Source organism: Thunnus albacares, chromosome 10 (assembly GCF_914725855.1).
Source record: "Thunnus albacares chromosome 10, fThuAlb1.1, whole genome shotgun sequence".
Lineage (NCBI taxonomy): Eukaryota > Metazoa > Chordata > Actinopteri > Scombriformes > Scombridae > Thunnus > Thunnus albacares.
Genome location: NC_058115.1, coordinates 29622510 through 29641218, shown reverse-complemented (window position 1 = coordinate 29641218; position 18709 = coordinate 29622510). Strand labels below are relative to the sequence as shown.

The 18709-nt window shown below is 37.5% G+C and overlaps 1 protein-coding gene across 2 annotated transcripts in view; it reads right to left on the bottom strand.

Annotated features, from left to right (window-relative positions):
- Positions 1 to 893: 893 nt before the first annotated feature.
- The window catches only part of LOC122990347 (polycomb group RING finger protein 3), a 119892-nt gene continuing 102076 nt past the window's right edge, over positions 894 to 18709 (bottom strand). Inside the window, exons 9-10 of one of the 2 annotated variants that reach the window (XR_006405328.1) lie at positions 1455 to 1555; positions 894 to 1347 (exon numbers count right to left, since the gene is read on the bottom strand). Coding sequence is in view for 1 of the 2 variants with exons in the window: in XM_044363675.1 (XP_044219610.1) it covers positions 1517 to 1555 (39 nt within the window). In the remaining variant the exon portion in view is untranslated. Of the gene's footprint in view, positions 1556 to 18709 lie in introns of both variants that reach the window. The other variant, XM_044363675.1, reaches the window with a different exon arrangement.

Sequence of the window (18709 nt, the reverse complement as noted above, 5' to 3'; positions counted from 1 at the left end):
AATTAATGGAGCCCTCGCTCAGAAACAGCAAGCATATGCATTAATCATCTCATCTATATTTAATATTCAAAATGCTTTGCAATTCCTGATGCACGGCAACTACAACTAGACTTTTCTCTACTTCCAAGAGAGGAGGAGTAAACCCTGAATAGTGTTGATTATCCTCTTCTGTCGAGCCTCTTCCCTGGTCAATAAATGAGTAAAAATGACCACATGGATACACAGATGTGTTTCTCTCCAGTGCTGGTGTGTTAAGCCAAGTTGGCAGCCAGAGAAGGGCCCCATGCCTCCTTTCCTGTCAGCTTATCCACCATCTTTCCCTCAGATTTCTTGGATGACCTGATCCGGAGACAGATGGACCGGACCAGGCACCCTTGTTCCCTCCCCAGAGTCAGGACAACCTGCCAGATCCACCGCAAAGTTACTCTGAACTTGATTACTGGGTTTATTGCAGGGCACTTTGTCAGCACACAAGCTGCTGACTCACTCGTCAAGCCATATTGTTTGCTGCTGCTGCTGTTTGTAACAAAGAACGCTTTCTCAGATGAGGTCTTCACACACGGCTGCTTGATGAGTTAAATAGTAGTTACTATAGTGGTGATTTTTGAGATATGTGTAGTTGTGCTGTATGTCTTATTGTTGTTTTGTCTTCTCCACCCAAAGATCACTTTTCAATCAGACAGCAGGAACACAGCTGCACAGTAAACACAGTCAACAGTATAAAAGCTAAGGACAATAGTTTTCTTACAAAAAGCCTTAAAATTGTTTTGTCTTTATTACTTAAACTTCTGTTCTTAAACACAAATGTGTTTTGATTGTGTTAATCATTACAAATGAACAAAAATATTATTTTACATTGTTTGAATAATGATTTATTATGTCTGTTCATGTGTTGGATTAATACCTTTGCGTCCTTCTGTCTTTTTCTAAGAAAGCCTTTAATGGTCTTTTAGACAAGGGAACAATAGTTTTGCAGTTAAGAAACTCCAGCAGACATCAGCTAATTAGATTAATCCAGCAGCACATTTACATGTGAATTAATCAACACAATTTATTGGCACCTCTTAAAGTCACACATACAAACTCACAGTTTAGCTCTCTGACACAGCTGTTGTTTTTTGTGCTAATTTTGGATATTAAACTTTTTCAAAGACGTGTGTGTATATTAGCTAGCTAGATGGCCGTAAAGTACAGTACAGTTACAGCTAAGTTCTCAGTCAGACTTGAACGCAGTAACAGTAAAATCCAAGCAAACCAAAATGTATAACTGCAGCCAGGTGAGAACGTTCGCTCTGCTGTTAGTTGTGTCTCGGGTGGGAGCAAGAACATGAACACAGGAAGACGGTCCTGAAAAAGTTCACCAATCATACTTACGGTTTGTAAAAATCTGTCCCAACTCGGGGTTGGAAACTGGAAACTAATAGCAATCTCCTGTGCCAAAGTTGGTTTAATACCTCCATCCACTGTCATGATTCTGTCACAGTCTGGCTCTTTGTTGCTATTATCCACCAGTCTATCAGATGCCTTCAGACTTTTCTTCCACGGTTTTCTGGCACTAAGGGGACAAGTTAAGAGGTTTAGTTTCTCATTCTCATGATGTAAACTAGTTGTGCACTGACAGTTCCCTCTTACTATACACACAAGTGTTTTTGCTTTTGTCATTTGGCTTTAATCTGTTTTTGTTTTTCAGAGAAGTGTAGCAGAATGTGAATGCTTATGTTTAACTACTCTGACACAGTGAGAAAGATAATGGTGCTTACGGCCTTGCTACACATACAATATATCACTGCGAGCACCATTATCTTTCTCACTGTGTTTTCAGGGTTTTTGGTTTCATGGTGTTTTCTGGGTTTTTTGTTTTTTGTTTGCTTTGTGTGTTTCCTCCTGTGTCACTGTGCTGCTTTTCCTTCCACACCTGCCCTGCATCAGCTTCGTGAACCCTGCAGAGTTTTCACCAGCCAATCAGCTCCTTGCCAGTCCTTTGTCAAGTCACCTGTTCCCTATTCCCTCATTAGTTCTGTCTGTATTTAAGCCCTGTTTTCAGTTCAGTCTTTGTTGGATCCTTTGTTCAGTTTATTCAGTTCAGTTTTGGTCTGCTTGCACATGAGCCTAAATAAAGACACATTCTTTAGTTCATTCTGTCTGTTGCGTCCTGCATTTGGGTCGATCTCCTGCTACTCCCTTGACATCCATCTCTCCTCATATTAATAAAAATTAATTTGTCAACCTATTTATACACATCATCTGAACTGCTCTGTGTTTTAATTACTATGGCCACTAGATAATATCTGTCACTCAAATTTAACTATTTTTGGGCGACTGACATTACAACAGGACATTTTTCTTGGGAGGACAGTCTCGCTAGTCCAGGTCAAATCTCAGTTCCTTCTCCAGCTACCTGCTGGCAACTGTTGATTTCACTTATCCGCATCCCAGTATGCAAAGTGCACCTGGCTCTGGGAGCAATTTAGCTCAAACTTGCAGAGCACATGGAGAAGTTGGGTCAGATCAAGCTACACAAACAAACCTCTCCACCAGACTAAGACCATTCCTCAAAGGGTCTCAGTACGGTTGTTTTGGTCCGCACCAGAGAACAATTGCTGTATTCAGACCCACCTAAATGAATTGCACCAAGGGGGAAAACTAACCAGAGTCCAATTCAACTGGACTAAACAGTGCAGGTCTGAAAATGCCCTAAATGGAATAGTTCAGATCTGGAGGTCGTGACCAACTCATCTTACTTGAGTAGTTAATGAAAAGTGAAAAACAGGTTTTATGGCTATTCTTGTGATTTACAGATGTCACAGTACATATGGGAGTTCTATAAGGAGTTTGGAAAAAGTTCACTAACTCTAAACAATGGAAAAATAGCTGCCAAGATGCCATTACAGACTTTTGTTGTGTGTAATCTCAAACAGAGCTGAAGTTGATTACAGATTCAGCTCAAGCAGGTGCGTCACATGACAGAGCTAAAGGTCACATCTGCTCAACGCAAACTCTAGCATGTATTTTTCTCGTCACATTATCATCTCAATGCTTCTAATGGCAACATAACACCAGTATTGTTCTGCTTCAGCAGCTGTGAATGTAATAACTGGTGTGATTGCTAAGCCTGGTGACATCACAGATCAGTGCAGTGTTGTGAGAAGCAAACCATAATTGCACATGCACCTTGTCCACTTTTTTGTGCTCTTCATCATGTCATGCTGTAATTGCTGCCTTGGCATAAAGATAGGTTGCTAGGGTACAATAATTGCTCTCTATAACTTTCAACACAATCAGAAAGCATATACAGCTTTGAATATGAATACATAATGAATATCATCTCTGCTTTTTTATATACAGAACAAACTTTAACAAACAAGGGGAGTAAAATTAAAAAAAATAACTTTCTTTCACTCAAGGTTTCTAAGAAGCTTATGATTAGAAAGTGTAAGTCTGAGCTGTTAAACATCCTTGGCATTTCCTCTGGCTTACTAATCCAACATATTTAATTGAAATCTAATGCAGCTCATTACAATGTCTGTGGAAAAAGTACAACATGACTCATAAGACAGACGTGATGTGAACCTTTGGGAACAAGACCAAGAGTCTACAGTCATGCTAGCAGCTCCGTCTGGCTGGACTGCAGTGCTTTGAGCTAAATGCTAACATCAAAATGACCATTCTAACACGCTGATGTTAACCAAGTGTAATGTTTACCATGTTCACCATCGTTCGGTTAGCAGGAAAAACCTTCTCTAGAGCCAGAGAGAGCCAGTGTCCGTTCTGGGCTACTATAGCGACATGTCAGGCTCCATGGACAAGGGCCTGCTCCCTATGTAGATATAAAGGGCTAATTCTAAGCTAACGTAAACACAACAATTCTTATTTTCAGGTGATTATACACTTTAAAACATTCTTATGAATAAAATATGCAATTTCTGCCAAGTCCATTCCACTAGATACCACTTAATTCTACACATTGCACCTTTTTTAATGTTTAATTTTATAGAGACAAGTATATCGTAGTATAAGTATTGTCAAATTCAAATAAGCTTTATTGGCATGACAGATCAGAAATCTACATTGCCAAAGCAGTACAGAAAAATTAACACTGACAGATTATTAATAATTTTACAATTACATGTAAATATGAACAATAATATTAAATACAATATAATAAAAGGCATTTTTTACAGATGTAATCACACAAACATTTACTACAGAGTTTATTTCTCTCAGATTATGACAAGACTTCACATATTTTGCAGCTTTTACTGCACATTGACTTTTCTCCCCACATAGATAGGACAGTTTCTGAAGATCAGGGAGGTAATAAGTATTGTCCCTATATGCCTTGAAAATACATAAAACTCAACAATAAAATACATCAAACTGCACAAAACACAAAGCTCAATAATACATATACACTCACTGAGCACTTTCTTGGGAACATCTGTGCAAGCTAAAGCAGTCCAATCCAACAGCTCTGATATAAATTCTACTTTTATGAAAATTAAAAATAAAACAGCTCAAACCCAAACAATGATACACAACAAACACCAGATGACTCATGACCACATAACTGATCCTTCTTTAAAAACTATTTAAATTTGAGTTTAAAATGATCCCAGTCAGGATCCATTCTGAGTTGTGTGGGTAAGGAGCTCCACATTTGTGCCGATCCATCTGTTGAGAGATTTCACCGGAGTGACATGCTGGATGAAATGTCAGCGAATGTCACCAAAGCCATTAGGATTCATCCTCTGGGGACCACAAACGCCTGTACAAGATAATGGCAGTCTATCGAATAGCTGTTAAGAGACTTCAGTCTGGACCAGAGTGGCGGACCAAAGAACAGACCGGAATTATCATCCATCCATACTGCCTAAAATGCACAGTATGACTCATAATACACAAACCACTGGAAGCATGAAGGTATAAATTCAGTAATTGTGTTAAAATTTAATTGTGTTTCACAGAATATATCATCTTGACTGGTTATATCCAATAAGACTAATTTACAGTAAATTGTTATTCCAAATGGGATTCTTTAGGAATGTTGGTTATGGTCGATAACTGACAAATGAACAGAAAAAAAATGATGAGGTTGTGTTACCAGAAGATGATTTATCACATGCATGGATATTATGAGTAAATGGCAATAAAATCCCTGGCGTCTTACAGTGTCACCAGCGGTACCTAATGATCTCATATGAAATTTTCATCGTAGGGAAGTGCTCCCAGTGTAGGCCTGCGCTTGTTATGTTTCCTGTCAAAGAGAAAACATTAAGAGGATTTAAGGATTATATTCAGTACATGCGGTGACACCAGACCTTTACATATTATTAAAGTTGAGGGGAAATACATCACATTTCGTCATAATTGCCTCCAAAGTCAATGCGCCGCATGCAAGCCCCTATCTTAGGAAAACACCATTAATTTACTGCGCTCGCTCCCCGAGGATTTTGTTGCAGGAAGCTGACTGCCGACAAATCAGACGTGCCGAGCTGATCACGCTGAGGCGCCACTTACATGTTCTTTGTTTCATGCATAGGACGTAAATGCTTCAGAAGTGTACTGCTATAGTATAGCAGGGGGGTTTTTTTGTAGTGTGCAGGTACATTTTCATAAGTCTTCTGTATTATATTCTCCTTTATTTTACACTATATTTTCCCTCCTGACAACAAATTTCACATGTGGAGGCTGTCTAAATCTGCTTTGTTGCTGTTGGCCTCAGAGCAGCTCAAAAGGCTCCTCAATATAACGTAGGTTTTCATAATCTGATTTACCTGCCAATTATTTCCCATTTTGTGAACTGTAATATTCAACTGATGCACCAATAATGAAATTTTGCAACCAGGAGGCATTTTCTACATCTCTTTATTTTTTTTTTCCATTTTAATACCAAAAACATACTTTTTTTTATTATTTTAAAGTACAAACAATCTAAAACATCATCATGGCATATTAGAAAGGTAAAAAAAAAAAAAAAAAAAAAAAAGACATGTATATTATGCTGGAATTAGCAGATCCTTAAACCATGCTTAACACACCACATCTACTGAATGCAGTAGTTGTCATTTTTAAAAGGATCTATTTACAAAAACATCAAAGAAATGAGAAAACACAATATGCAAATCCAATTAAATCCTGTGCATTTCATTTGATTATCAGGTAGAAACCTTCATCCTGTCACATTATTGTACTTTATATACTCAATAATGGACACTGAGGGTTTGATATAAGAAAATAAAGAATGAAGTGGGGGTTTGAGTCTCTCCTTCCATCTGTCAACTGCCTCATAAAAAATAAAATGATACTTAAATAAATAAATTAAACAAATAATGAGATGGAGACAAGTTGCCTTATTATCTATGTCTGATGTTTTATATACCAAGGATGGCTGTGTTGAAATCATCCTTTTTGTTTGTTTTTTTTGTTTTAACCAGTTAAGAATTGGTTACATGGAATGGTGCATTAGTACCGTTGCTATGGTTACCTGCAGTTTGTGACATACAGTACAACAACCCCGTCTCCTAGAAATAACACTTTATATTGTACTAAATGGTTTTGCCAAATATATTTTTGAAGAAAACACATTCCTCGGCTTTCTGTGTACAAAGCGCAGGACTTTGACACAAGAGTGGAAAAAGTTCACATCCAGACTAATTTTCAGCTGGTGAACACAGTGCAGCATTTAGCAGCTAAAGAGCCAGATATTTCCCTCAGGAGTCGGTAGAGAGCAACAACAGAAGCTAAAGGAGAGTGAATACTGGACTTACATTCACTGGTTGGACAGAAACATGACTCCATACGAGTGATAATTTCGCTCCGTAACCGCTGGATGTGGAAATAAGCAACTGTTTGCTTAAAAAGTTCAACATATCAACTTAAAAGGTGATGATATGTCAGTGCTGTGTTCACAAATTGTTTCCGCTGCCCCAAAGTGGCCAAAAAGATCAGTTTATTGCAGGTTTAGTCTTGGTTAAATCAGAAAAGTTAACATGTTCTGTCAAATCAGTTTTAACTTTGTCAATATTTAACCAAGCAATATTCTTTCTAAGTGGTTTGAGATAACTATACATAAGTATAAAAACATAAACCATGCTTTAGCTGCTTCAAATGGATAGTGATACAAAAATTAACATTTTGCAGATAAGTTCAGTATAAACATTGTATGACTTTGCACATTTATTAATGTTTCCTCATTATGTTATAAAAGTGTAATTTTTCAAAATGTTTTTGCTATTGCAAAGTGTGTGTGTGTGTGTGTGTGTGTGTGTGTGTATAAAGGATATTTCTTGATTGGATTTTAAAGATGTGGTTTCATGTGTATGTGCAGTTTATACACTTTTATGATAAAGACAAGTAAATCTGCATTTTTATGTGCAGTGCATTTTGTCATTCACTTCTGCAAGCAAACATGCTCTATTATATCTTTCCACTCGCATGCAATAACGCAGTCACAGTCCAAATTCATAAAAGGCACATAATGTTTTCTACACAAACCCACGCAAATGATGAGGTGGTGATTCTGATACATAGCACCATTCATCATCCTGCTCTCCGTGCTCCATCCAAGTATTAGTCATAGAAGGGAAAAAGAAACCGCATGTATTTCTTGTCTTTACAAAACGCTCTCTGCAGAGAGAGAATAAGAACTCCTAATTTAATAGGCCTTTCCTCCTGCTAGTCAGTTGGCAGAAGGGAAAGAAATTGGTGCAACAAGGAGTGTGATTCTGTCTTCTGTGGTCCAACTGCTGCCATAAATACAGATGTCCCATATGACCAGGATATATAGTATAAAACTATAAGACTGTATCCCATGAGGTATCAGGTTCCTGCAAAATATGGATTAAAACCACTCTAAAATATCACCCCCTTTTCATTAAAACTGCCAGGTATTTCAATTTCATGGAGAAGTTCCAATATGTCTAATCATCCCGTTACTTCATTAAAATATCATTAGGATGTCACTGGCTGAAGCAGCGGTCTAACCACACTGTTCCCACTGTTTCTGTCCCAAATGTCTCACTGTGATGCAGAAATCCTTCTGCAATTAAGAGGTTCTCAACTGTAGAGAGGGCCCAGAGGGACGAGAAAGTGTGTCTGATCCGCTCTAGTGAACCAATTTTTTTGGTTTTGACAGGAATACACCTGTGGGAAAGACACAGAAACAGCAGCGAGGATGTTGCTCTGGTCTGGCATTAATGATTTTTCCCCAGGACACATCATACTATGCCCAGCTGATTTGTCACAAAGTTTTTTTTTTGGTTTTTTCTAACAAAGATATTTCTCTCTCTGGTGGATTATTAGATCAGAAATTCAACAAAGTGTAGAAACATTCATGTGAAAACAGTGTAACAGTGGAAAAACTACACACTATGTGTTACCGCGAATTTAAGATTTATTGTGGCGAAAGTTAAAAGAAACAAGAAACTGCACTCTTTTTAATAATTTTTGTTTCTTTTACTTACTTCACAGGCTTTAAAAGATTTTCTTTTTGTCATACAGGAAGATCGATATGTAGTTTAGTCTGTTTATCCTGGCAGGGAACAGCTAATCTAGCACCATCACAGACACTGTCCAGCAACCCCAAAGCTTTTTGATAAAATAATCTTCACTAAAAGTCTGATAAGTAGCTTCATCTGGAGCTTTCAAACACACCCCACAGCCTTCATCAGCAAATGGAGTTTGCTAGAAAGAGTTTGCTAAGAAAGTATATTTATATATTGTGTTCTCAAAATGTGCAAAAACTTTAAAGAAAATAATTTAAATGAGCTTTTATCTTTATGATTTGAAATTATAAGAGAATTGTTGATCATTATCTAAGTTAGGCTAAACATGAACATTTTCTGGACCTGTCTCTGTACTGACTGTAGATTAACATGGTATCAACATTCTTATTTTACTCAGAAAGCAAACAATTGTATTTCCCAAAATGTAGGAAAATTCCTGTGAGTATTAACTAAATACTGTTTAACAAATTAGATTAGTTTTCAGGCAAGTTAGCAAAGATACTTGTGTTTATGTGGATATCATAGTTTTAAAATGATAAGACAAAGTATATTTAAAAAATGCACCCTGAGGCTAACTTTAATGGAGTATTGCATTAGTTCAGTGCATTATCTGATTAGCATTAGCTGCTTAGCTACCAGTTACATCAAATCATATTCATAAAGGTTTTTATTGTTTGTATTGTCTACCTTCTCCGAGTTATTTCAATTATTTTCTTATTTATATATTTGTTTAGCTTTCTCTTGTTTTATTGATCAATGTGATTTTAAATTGCTGTTTGTTTTATTGTTCATGTTGTATGGACTCCAAGAAGACTAGCAACCATTTTGTGGAAGCTAATGGGGATCCAGATAAAGAATAAAGGTGTATACGGAGGCCTTTATACCCTGATGCTTATCTCTTCTCAGCCGATACCCTCATGCTAACGCTGCTTGTTGTCACAGTTCCCTCCACCAATTAAACTGTCTCATTATGAACTACATTTTTTGGTTTTGTTAACTTTACTAAGATCTAATGTGTGTGTTTGTTAAAGGGGGGGATTCGTTTTCCCAGCAAAGTCTGTTTTTTAAAATCATCAAAACAATCTTCACATTTCCTGTTTCATGTTTTTGCCCTTACTTTGTACCTCCCAAGAACACATTTCTTCAGGCTGTTTATTTTGCATTTGGTGTCCTTTAGCATCTCAGTCAGTCAGTTGGTGTACATATATATATGTGTGTGTTTGCATGTGTACAGTTATACAGTATATGCTTATGTAAGAGTGTGTGTGGGTGTGTGTTAAGGCAGAGCCAATGAAGTGTATCCCTGCACTGTTTCACACCACAAAGGTGAGCTGACCTTCTGCAAGCTAATTAGGGTTTGCGAGAGCAGAGATAATGAGAGCGAAGCACGCCACATGTGAAAAATACATGACTCTCCCATTTACCGACAAATTAGCTGCCTAGATGGTGTGAAACTCAAAACAACAACTGGTAAAGGTCAAAAAGGAGTTAGAGGATGCAGCTAGATTGATATCCGCGGGTTTTTCACCACTGTCTGCTTTCTCCTAAGATACCTGGTAATTCCTTTACCTATGGGGCCTAATTAGTCATCAGTACGGATGAAAGAGGGTAGGGGGAGCACAAACATGGATGTTTTTTACCCGTCTGCCACCTCCCCTGGAACTGGATGATAACATCGTTACCAGTGACCGGCACTCATTACAGCCCAGACTGTGCTCCAGGACAAGAACTGTGACAGGACTCACATCCTCCAGAGGTGAGGAGGAAGGGTCCGCTGTCATTTATTCATGTCACAAAGTCATTATCCTTGGCCTCCATAGCTGTCTGTAGTCCCGGTCTGAAATCCGAGAGATCACAGCGGATGTGTTCTCGATTGAAGATGAAATAAAAGATTATTCACTGAGGATGTGAGGAGTTCATTCCCAAACAAGACATCTGCCTTTTTTTTTTTAATTTTTATTTCTGGATGGAGAAGGATTTGATAACACAGGCAGGGACCGGTTGAAATCGATTCAAAAGTTATTACGTTCCAGATAAAATTGATAAACTGAAAATGAGAACTTTCACACAAACTTTGTAAATAAACACAAGTAAAAAAAATTTGTTCTAGCTAATACAATAGGTGCAGGTTGCAGTACGCGACTCAATCACTCAGCTCAGTCAGATGAGTCATTTCTGAAACTGTCTGAAGTTGTAATCTGTGAAATCATGAATTTTTAATGTTGCTGCTCAGTGCTCAGCCATGTCATTTCCACAGTGCACCAAATTTTACAGTCTACTTCACCAGGCTGCACATAGGCACACATACAGGTGTTTCTTTTATGCTTGTATGAACATTTTTTTTTTCTTTTCCATTTTAAACTGACCTCCCTGCAGAAGATCGGATCAACCAATTAGCTTGTTCAACATGCTGCATTGCACAATATGTTGTTGTTGTTGTTGTTTGGGAGGTATAAGCATGCACCCATAACACCTTTTTTTTCTGCATTGATTTGTTTAGACATCAACTTGTTTACAATGTTTAAAATACCTCATCTGTTTCAGGTGTTCCAGATGCTAATGGACGCATTGTGTGTGTAACTTGAAAGTGTGAAACCATGTTATTTATTCGCTATATTCACTATAATTCAAGCCTAACATACACAGATTCATGCTAGGTGACACAAATTGATGCAAAAACACAGAGGTCACAGTTTTATTGGTTGAAGTATTTATAACTAAACACACATACTTCCTTTTTAACTGCTTTCCAATAAGCAAAATTTCTCTATTTGTGTCAATGTATAATCTTGATTCACAGCTTTTAGAGTATTTTGTGGCACTGCGTTGAAAGCAAGTAGCCACTACCACAACCAAAACTGAGCTTGAAGTGTCCTTAGATAGGTGCAACATCACTGCTGACGGCTCCAAAACATTTGACTCCAATTTAAATCCAGTTAAAAAGGAGCTGATTCTCTCACAAAATACAAAACCAATTATTTGTTTCATCCATGTCTCAGAGGATACCTTCATGTTTTTCTAAAGTTTATAGTTTGACATTATACTACTAGAAAGCCTCACAGTCTTTGTCAGTTTTTTTGTAAATATCTCCAACTCTGGCTGTGTTATTGCTTTGCTCCACACTGAATTAAATGTGTTTTATCATTAAATGTGATTCAGTTTCAATCAGTTCCAGCTGTAATCAACTGCAGAAAATACTTTTCCATATATTAAAGTGCAGGTTAAATACATCAGATTAAATCCACCTAAGTAATTTCATGCTATTTATGATTGTTTTGATGAATGAAAAACAACAACAAACCAAAGCGTGTGTTCTTAATGACTTTGTCATCACTGTTGAGACTCTGGAACAGCTGCACTATTGTTACTGTATTAAACATCATTGTACTGGGCTCTCAGAAGGGAATTTCTCTCTTTTATCATAAGAATAGACTCCATTCCAGTGATTACTCAGAGCTCAACACTCAACCTGCAGGTGAGAATAATGAATTACTGGTTTAAATGAATATATAAATATCAGCACATACCTCTTTAATGCAGTGTGTAAGTGTCTCTTCACTGCAGCAGAACTATGTAAACTTAAATAGTAAATCTAACAGGAGTTCATTTCAGTAGTGGTAAGAAAAGTAAAAAAAAAAGTGAGAGAGCAGTGCTTTCCCATACTTCACTACCATTACTGTAGTGCCCTCGAGCATGGTTCATAATCTCAAACTCCTTCAGTGGAGCTGCGCAGTGGCCAACAGATCAGACTGTACTGTGGTGCTGGGAAGCATCAAGGTGAGAATGTGAAACTGTGTGACTGAGAGCAGGATGTTTCTGAAAAAAGAGAGCTCTCAGCAAAACTACCCAGAATAAAATTAAAGGTAAAAAAAATTTAAATAAATAAATAAAGGTCAAGTAGAGTTGAATGTCAATCACTCCCTCGGTTCACTACTTTAGCCCAGACTGGAATATCTCTCCAACTGTCGGCTACAAAATTTGGTTCAGACATTCATGTTTCCCAGATAATGTATGCTAATATATTTGGTGAACCCTCTGACTTTTCCTCTTGCACTAGCAGGTTGACATTTTTGGTATTGAGTGAAATACCTCTTCTTTTCCTCTTGGTTTTTCAACATCATCAGATCAGACATATGGTGTATTGACCATGATGGACCATTTTAATGGTATGACAATAATATAATTTGTCCAATACTTTAGTTTTGCAGGTATTTGGTTATAAATCAGTGACATTCCCCATCAGCCTCAGCTACATGCTAAACCAAGATGGTGAATATGGTAAACATTAAGCCTTCTAATCATCAGCATGTTGTCATTTTGAGCATTTTATCATTCTGATGTTAGCATTTAGCTAAAAACACTGCTGTACGTATATACAGTACAACTTGCAAAGCTGCTAGCGTGGCTGTAGACTCAGTTTTGTTACTTGGTATTGACTCCATCTTGACCAGCAAAGACTTGAAAACAAAGGACACTTTAAATGGTTCGGTGCTTAGTTAGAAGGTTAGCACGATCACCTTTGTTCATATGAGAAGTAAAGTTGTGAACGTATAAAATGTTGCCAAGAATTAACCATATGGTAAGTAGCTTACATTAAAACATGTGTTTTCTTTTACTGCAAATTTTTCTTCCATGCAGGATAGATGGGAAAACAATACAAGAGCACTTCAAAATGTGCAGTTTGTGCTTATCTAAAATCTACAAACCTTTAATTTATTTTAAAGACCTGCTGGCATATTAGATTGTCGATTCAAACAGAAGTATTTTTAAACAGAACATCTATTTTGCAAGAAATTTAAAACTTTGAAAAACTCTTTTGAAACTTTTGAAAACTAAAATATTCTCTGAAATGTTTATCTTAATCTTTATATACCTGTACGATCTTGATTAATTGGTAAATGTACAGACTGCTGATTTTTCATATAGTGGTCACACTCTATGCATGTCAATAGCCCTTATCTCTACACAGTATGGTCAGGAGTATGACAGACTGGGCCTTTTTTAAGAAGTCTGAAGTGTTGTGTTAACTGTTTTCCTTACAAACACATTCGCATATCAACAACCTGAGAACAGCCACAGGGGCCCATACATCAAGAAACGTCACTAAGGAGCTCAATAATCTATTTATAATGCGGGGGCTGTGTGGAAAAACTCAGCTTTCACCGGGGGCCTCGATGTAAAGTGACGACTCGCAAGCTGCTAATCAGCCATACCAGAGCGAAGTAAGAAACAATGCCAAGATCAAGCGTTCCATACATCAGTAGCTCTGTCACATCCTCTTCCATTTTGAACGTTAACCAAGCAGTACAAGGTTAGCCTCCAGTTCTTCCACTGTTGAATCGAGTTGCAAAAGAAGGAGGACCCCCTCGATTCTTTTCAAAGCCAGACTGACACAGAAGCGCCTTGTAAATATTCCCTTTGATCCGCCCGGCCTGGCACAGGTTGACTGAGATCCAAGCAGGCATTAGACGACAAAGGGATCTGAGTGAGGACAAGCCACATTCATGCCGAGCTCTGAGGAGGCCAGCTGATCGCACCATCTGGCCCTTCCAAGCGGACTTGCGCTCCTTGAAAAAGACACTCGACTGATCTGCAAGGACTCAAGGAAGTGAGACTTTGCCACACGACAAAAGTTTTTGCTCAGATGTTGAGGGCTGATGGAAACAGTGCAGTTTATTTCTGGTGCGTACACGGGTTCCAAGGTTTAACTCGGCTGGAGAATACGAAGAGTTGTTATCAATAATATATCCTGTACATTCATAAAAGTAGAACCATTTATTTCCTCAGCCACTCTGTAGTAACAAATTACAATATGCTAATCAGACCAGATGCTGGCCAGCGGCTCAAAACTTAAAGGTTCAACTGACACTAATTTTAAGTCTCCATAGGCTGAATAGCGAAAGCAGCTCATTAGCAGAGCAGCAGCTTCAGTCCTCCATCTGTGTCTGCACCAAAGACTGTATATAAAGATGGATGTAGCGAGGTGTGACGTCACCCTTTTGGTTTTCATTCAGCATCATTTGAAGTGGAAAAGAAACGCAATGAAAACCATTTTTGAATCATTTGAAATCCTCTCTTTTCATCGGATCCACTTACCAGTTATAAGTTTGAGTGGTTGTATTGAAGCGTGTCTTTATGGAGCTGAGCAGATGTTAAAACTGCATGCAGCGGCAGGGAGGGAATATCTATCACATGCCACCATTTTGACACCATTTTTGTTGGAGTTTTGAGAAAATGGGGAATTTGCAGTGGAGATCTGCACATCTGATTTAAGCTGCTGTTTACATTAAAAAGTAACTGGAAGAAATTGCTGCAAGTGAAAAGCTGATCCAGTCACATTACTGTCATAACGTCAGTTTGGAGAATTGCATGAAAATCCTGATATTGCACAGATAATTTTCTCAGTAAATACACATTTGGTTGAGAATTCACAGAAAATACTGGGATTTTAATTCCAGGTAAACATGTTAATGAACATATGAGTGTTAAACTGATACTTGGATTATGCAGCACACATAATTTGGACGTTCGAGTGCAGATGTTTTGTTATCAGTTTGATATCGTTAAAAGACGAAGTACAAACATTTAGACCCAAGAGTAAAGGCTCAAGGGGATACATTACTCATCTACTAGTTAGGATTTTTTTGTTTGAGCTGTTTTTTTTTTTTCAGACAATCTCCTGCTTCAGCAGCACTATTAGTGCGCTATGGATTTTCCTCTGCAACAGTGTGAGATGCAGACTTTCGGCAGGTAAAAGTCATTCTGAGAGAAGCACAAGCTAAAGGTGAAGGAGCTCACGTCGCAGCTGAGTCTCCTGCAGTTTGCAGGGGATTGATTTATATACTAAAGCCGCAGGATACCTACTGCTGTTTTGCCCTGCTTGATATTCTCTCAGACAGTTTCGTTTAGGTCATTGTGATTCACCTCGGTCTTTTACTGCTTTGGTTACTTTAAAAAGGATGGTGTTGCACTTTCTAAAGGCAAACCAGCTTTTTAACTTTCCCTGTTGTATCATTATCTCCTGGAACAGTTTGCAGCTGACTGCAGTGTTCACTCTCTTTTCTCACTTGTACGCAGTCCGACTTATGAACTCAACAATTCTCTTTATTTTGCAGTCTTTGCTGTTTCACCGGCACAGGAGGTGATAGTTAAGTATTCCTTTCCCATATACTGCGGCTGAATTCTGCAGGATATCTATTATATCCATTCAATAATTCATTTTTAATTTGTTAAACACAGTTTTAAGTGCAGGGGAACTTTAACTTATTGTTACTTCACTCGGATGTTTGAGCTTCACTGTGCAGAATGATGTATGTGCAGAGTTTGACACTAGAAGACAGTTTTCACATTCATCTGCTGAAAGTGGAAAGTTCTTCTGTGCTCACTAAAAATCTCAGTTTAACACACGAATGTACAAGCATGGTTTGTGACATCACAACAAGTTTGGAGGCTTCAGACAAGTTTGTGGTTCAGTATGCAACTTATACCAATGTGAAGAACTTGAAGTAGGAGACATCTTGTGTCCAGCAATTGGACTTTTGATATGAAAAATATTTGCATATTTGTAGAGTCCAGCTATTTTGATGAGGGAGTTGATGCCATTTTAAGAACTTGTTACTACGTAATTGTATTTTTTTCCAGAAAAAACATATCAGACAGAAATTATTCTGTTTTTATTCAGATTATTCAAGCGTATTTTCATGTCTTAAAACATGCCTGGATGGGGTCTTTTACCATTTTTAATTATTTGTTAATAAATGTAACCATCATTCTTAAGAGGTGGTATTACAATATATCTCTGGTTGGATTTTGTCATTTGAAATGTTGGTTAAATGTTGAAGCATGAAGGTGGTACTCCTCACTATTTCACCATTTTTTATTATTGTGAACAAACAATATGGAACTGCAAGAATACAAGAATGACAATTTAATAAACCCACAACCTGTTTTCTGGATGCAGATTGATTGTTACTTGGTAAAAACCCATCAACATTTTTTCTTAAGATTATTTTTTGGCATTTTCACCTTTTACTTGATAGTGGGCAGCGAGGGGGCAGACAGGAAATGGGGAGGGAGAGATGGTGATGACATACAACGAGGGTCCCTGGCTGGAATCAAATCAGGGATGCTGCGGTTATGTGGCATGTACAGCAACCATCAGGCTACCGGGGTGCTCCCCCAATGATATTTTTTCAACTTATCTATCACACATTTGAAAATAAAGTCCAGCTCCTGAATCTGTATATGATATCTCTAGACCTCCAGAGGAAAAAATATATATCATGGCCATGGGTGCATACCATACCATAGCAAACATCCCAGGAAAATGTCAGCTTTAGACATGGACCTTCAAATCGAGTTGTCACCAGACGTCCTGATAGCAAACCTCTTTTAGACATGTGCAGACATCCAAAATAGATACTGGAGAGACATCCACATTTTGAGCATGCCTGGCACTTCTGTAGATCTTCAAAAGTAGCCCTGGCTTGACATCTTTATACTGCCTTTCCTTGCACTACCTTATGTCCACAGATGTATAAAATGTGAAGGGTCTTAGCCAGATGTCAGCACAGACTTTTGAAAGAGATCGCAGCCAGAGGCACATATATTGAGTAAAAGATCTGGACTAAGAGGCGAGATAAAAACACTCAGCGACAGAATAGCCAGTGAATAATCTTGTGTCCAAAAGTAAAGACTATGTAAACTTACTCCCACCCTCCAAAGCACTGCTTTTTTTTTTTGAAGCGAGTATGGTCCAAGTAACAGGAGTGTTTGATGTATTGGAGGGTTTTTTTTTTTTTAATCACAGCAAGTGAGCCTTCCAAGCGTGGGAGTCTGCTGGAGGCGGAGTAATCCTCCTTGGTCTCGGAATCCAAACAGACGCAACATGAAAGGAAAGTGCAATTACCCAGCCTTATTCCAGATCAATTGGACGTCACCACCAATAAATGTTGAGTTGTTTCTTTCTATTCTGACTCAGTTGTCTCCTCTGTGTGCGACGGACCATGTGGGCTTTTGCTTTTTTTTTCTGTGACACAATGAAAGAAGTCACAGGTAAAAACTCAGTGTACAAAAAAAGGAATATATTGGTGTATCACTCTGACATACCTGATTCGAAGGCATCATGTATCTCAGAGTTTCTCTGTGCCAATGAACTGGTGAGGTGGAAATACCTCACAAATAAAATCTTGGCAGGAATATGGGAAGAAACTGAATATTGGCACAAAATATTGCCTTCAGCATAAATTAAATGTTATTTTCTCACTCAGATATTTTGCCAAAGCACAAAACATGTACATACCAGATTACATGATGACTTTTCCATCAAGTTCTATCTTTACTTTACTTTACACTTCATCAACTGTTTTATCTGCACGCCTGTAGCCTTCAATAACTTTTATTTTCATGGACATAATGAAAGGAATGTTTATTAGTGTGTATTGGCCTTGTTAAATATACCAATGCCAATGGAAAAAAAATGATACCTCCTTTAAAAAAAACTGGAATTTAAAAGTAAACAGAGTTTTAGAGATGGAGAGAATAACCCACATAATTAAAACTCAATCAACAAATCTATATTGGTCTTTTTACTAATCAAAGTATGTTTAGATTAGCTCAGATTAAATACAACCTCTATTGTCATTGCACAGATTAAGTACCAGCACAACAAAATGCAGTTTAGCATCTAACCAGAAAGTGCATACAGTTGCAAAGTACATATAAATAAATTATGAAGATGAATAAATGTACAAAACAATACCAAAAACCAGTAGAAAAATAATAGATCAATATGTAATATATACAGTACTGAATGTAGCTATATGTACCCTTTTTTTAAAAAAAATTGATGATGGATACATTCTTTCTTTCCTTTTCGGTAATGCTTTAGTATAATTTCTATGTTTTGGTTCTCTGTGATCAATTTTCTCATTCACATGTTTTTTGTCTCTTTTCTTAAAAAAGAATATATTATATTGCAAAACTGTAAATGTTACTGTATGTACTATGTATTTTATTGTAAACTTAACATGTATATGCTTGCAATAAATTATAAAACTAAAGACATTTACTGTATCTTAGGCATATTTCAATTATCATTATTATCTCCTGTTAGTGCTTAAAAATGCATGCTTTCAAACTAAGCGGCTACTATCAGCTTGAGGCTGAAGTTGATGTGGAAGTACCTTTTTAAAGTGCAATTCCAC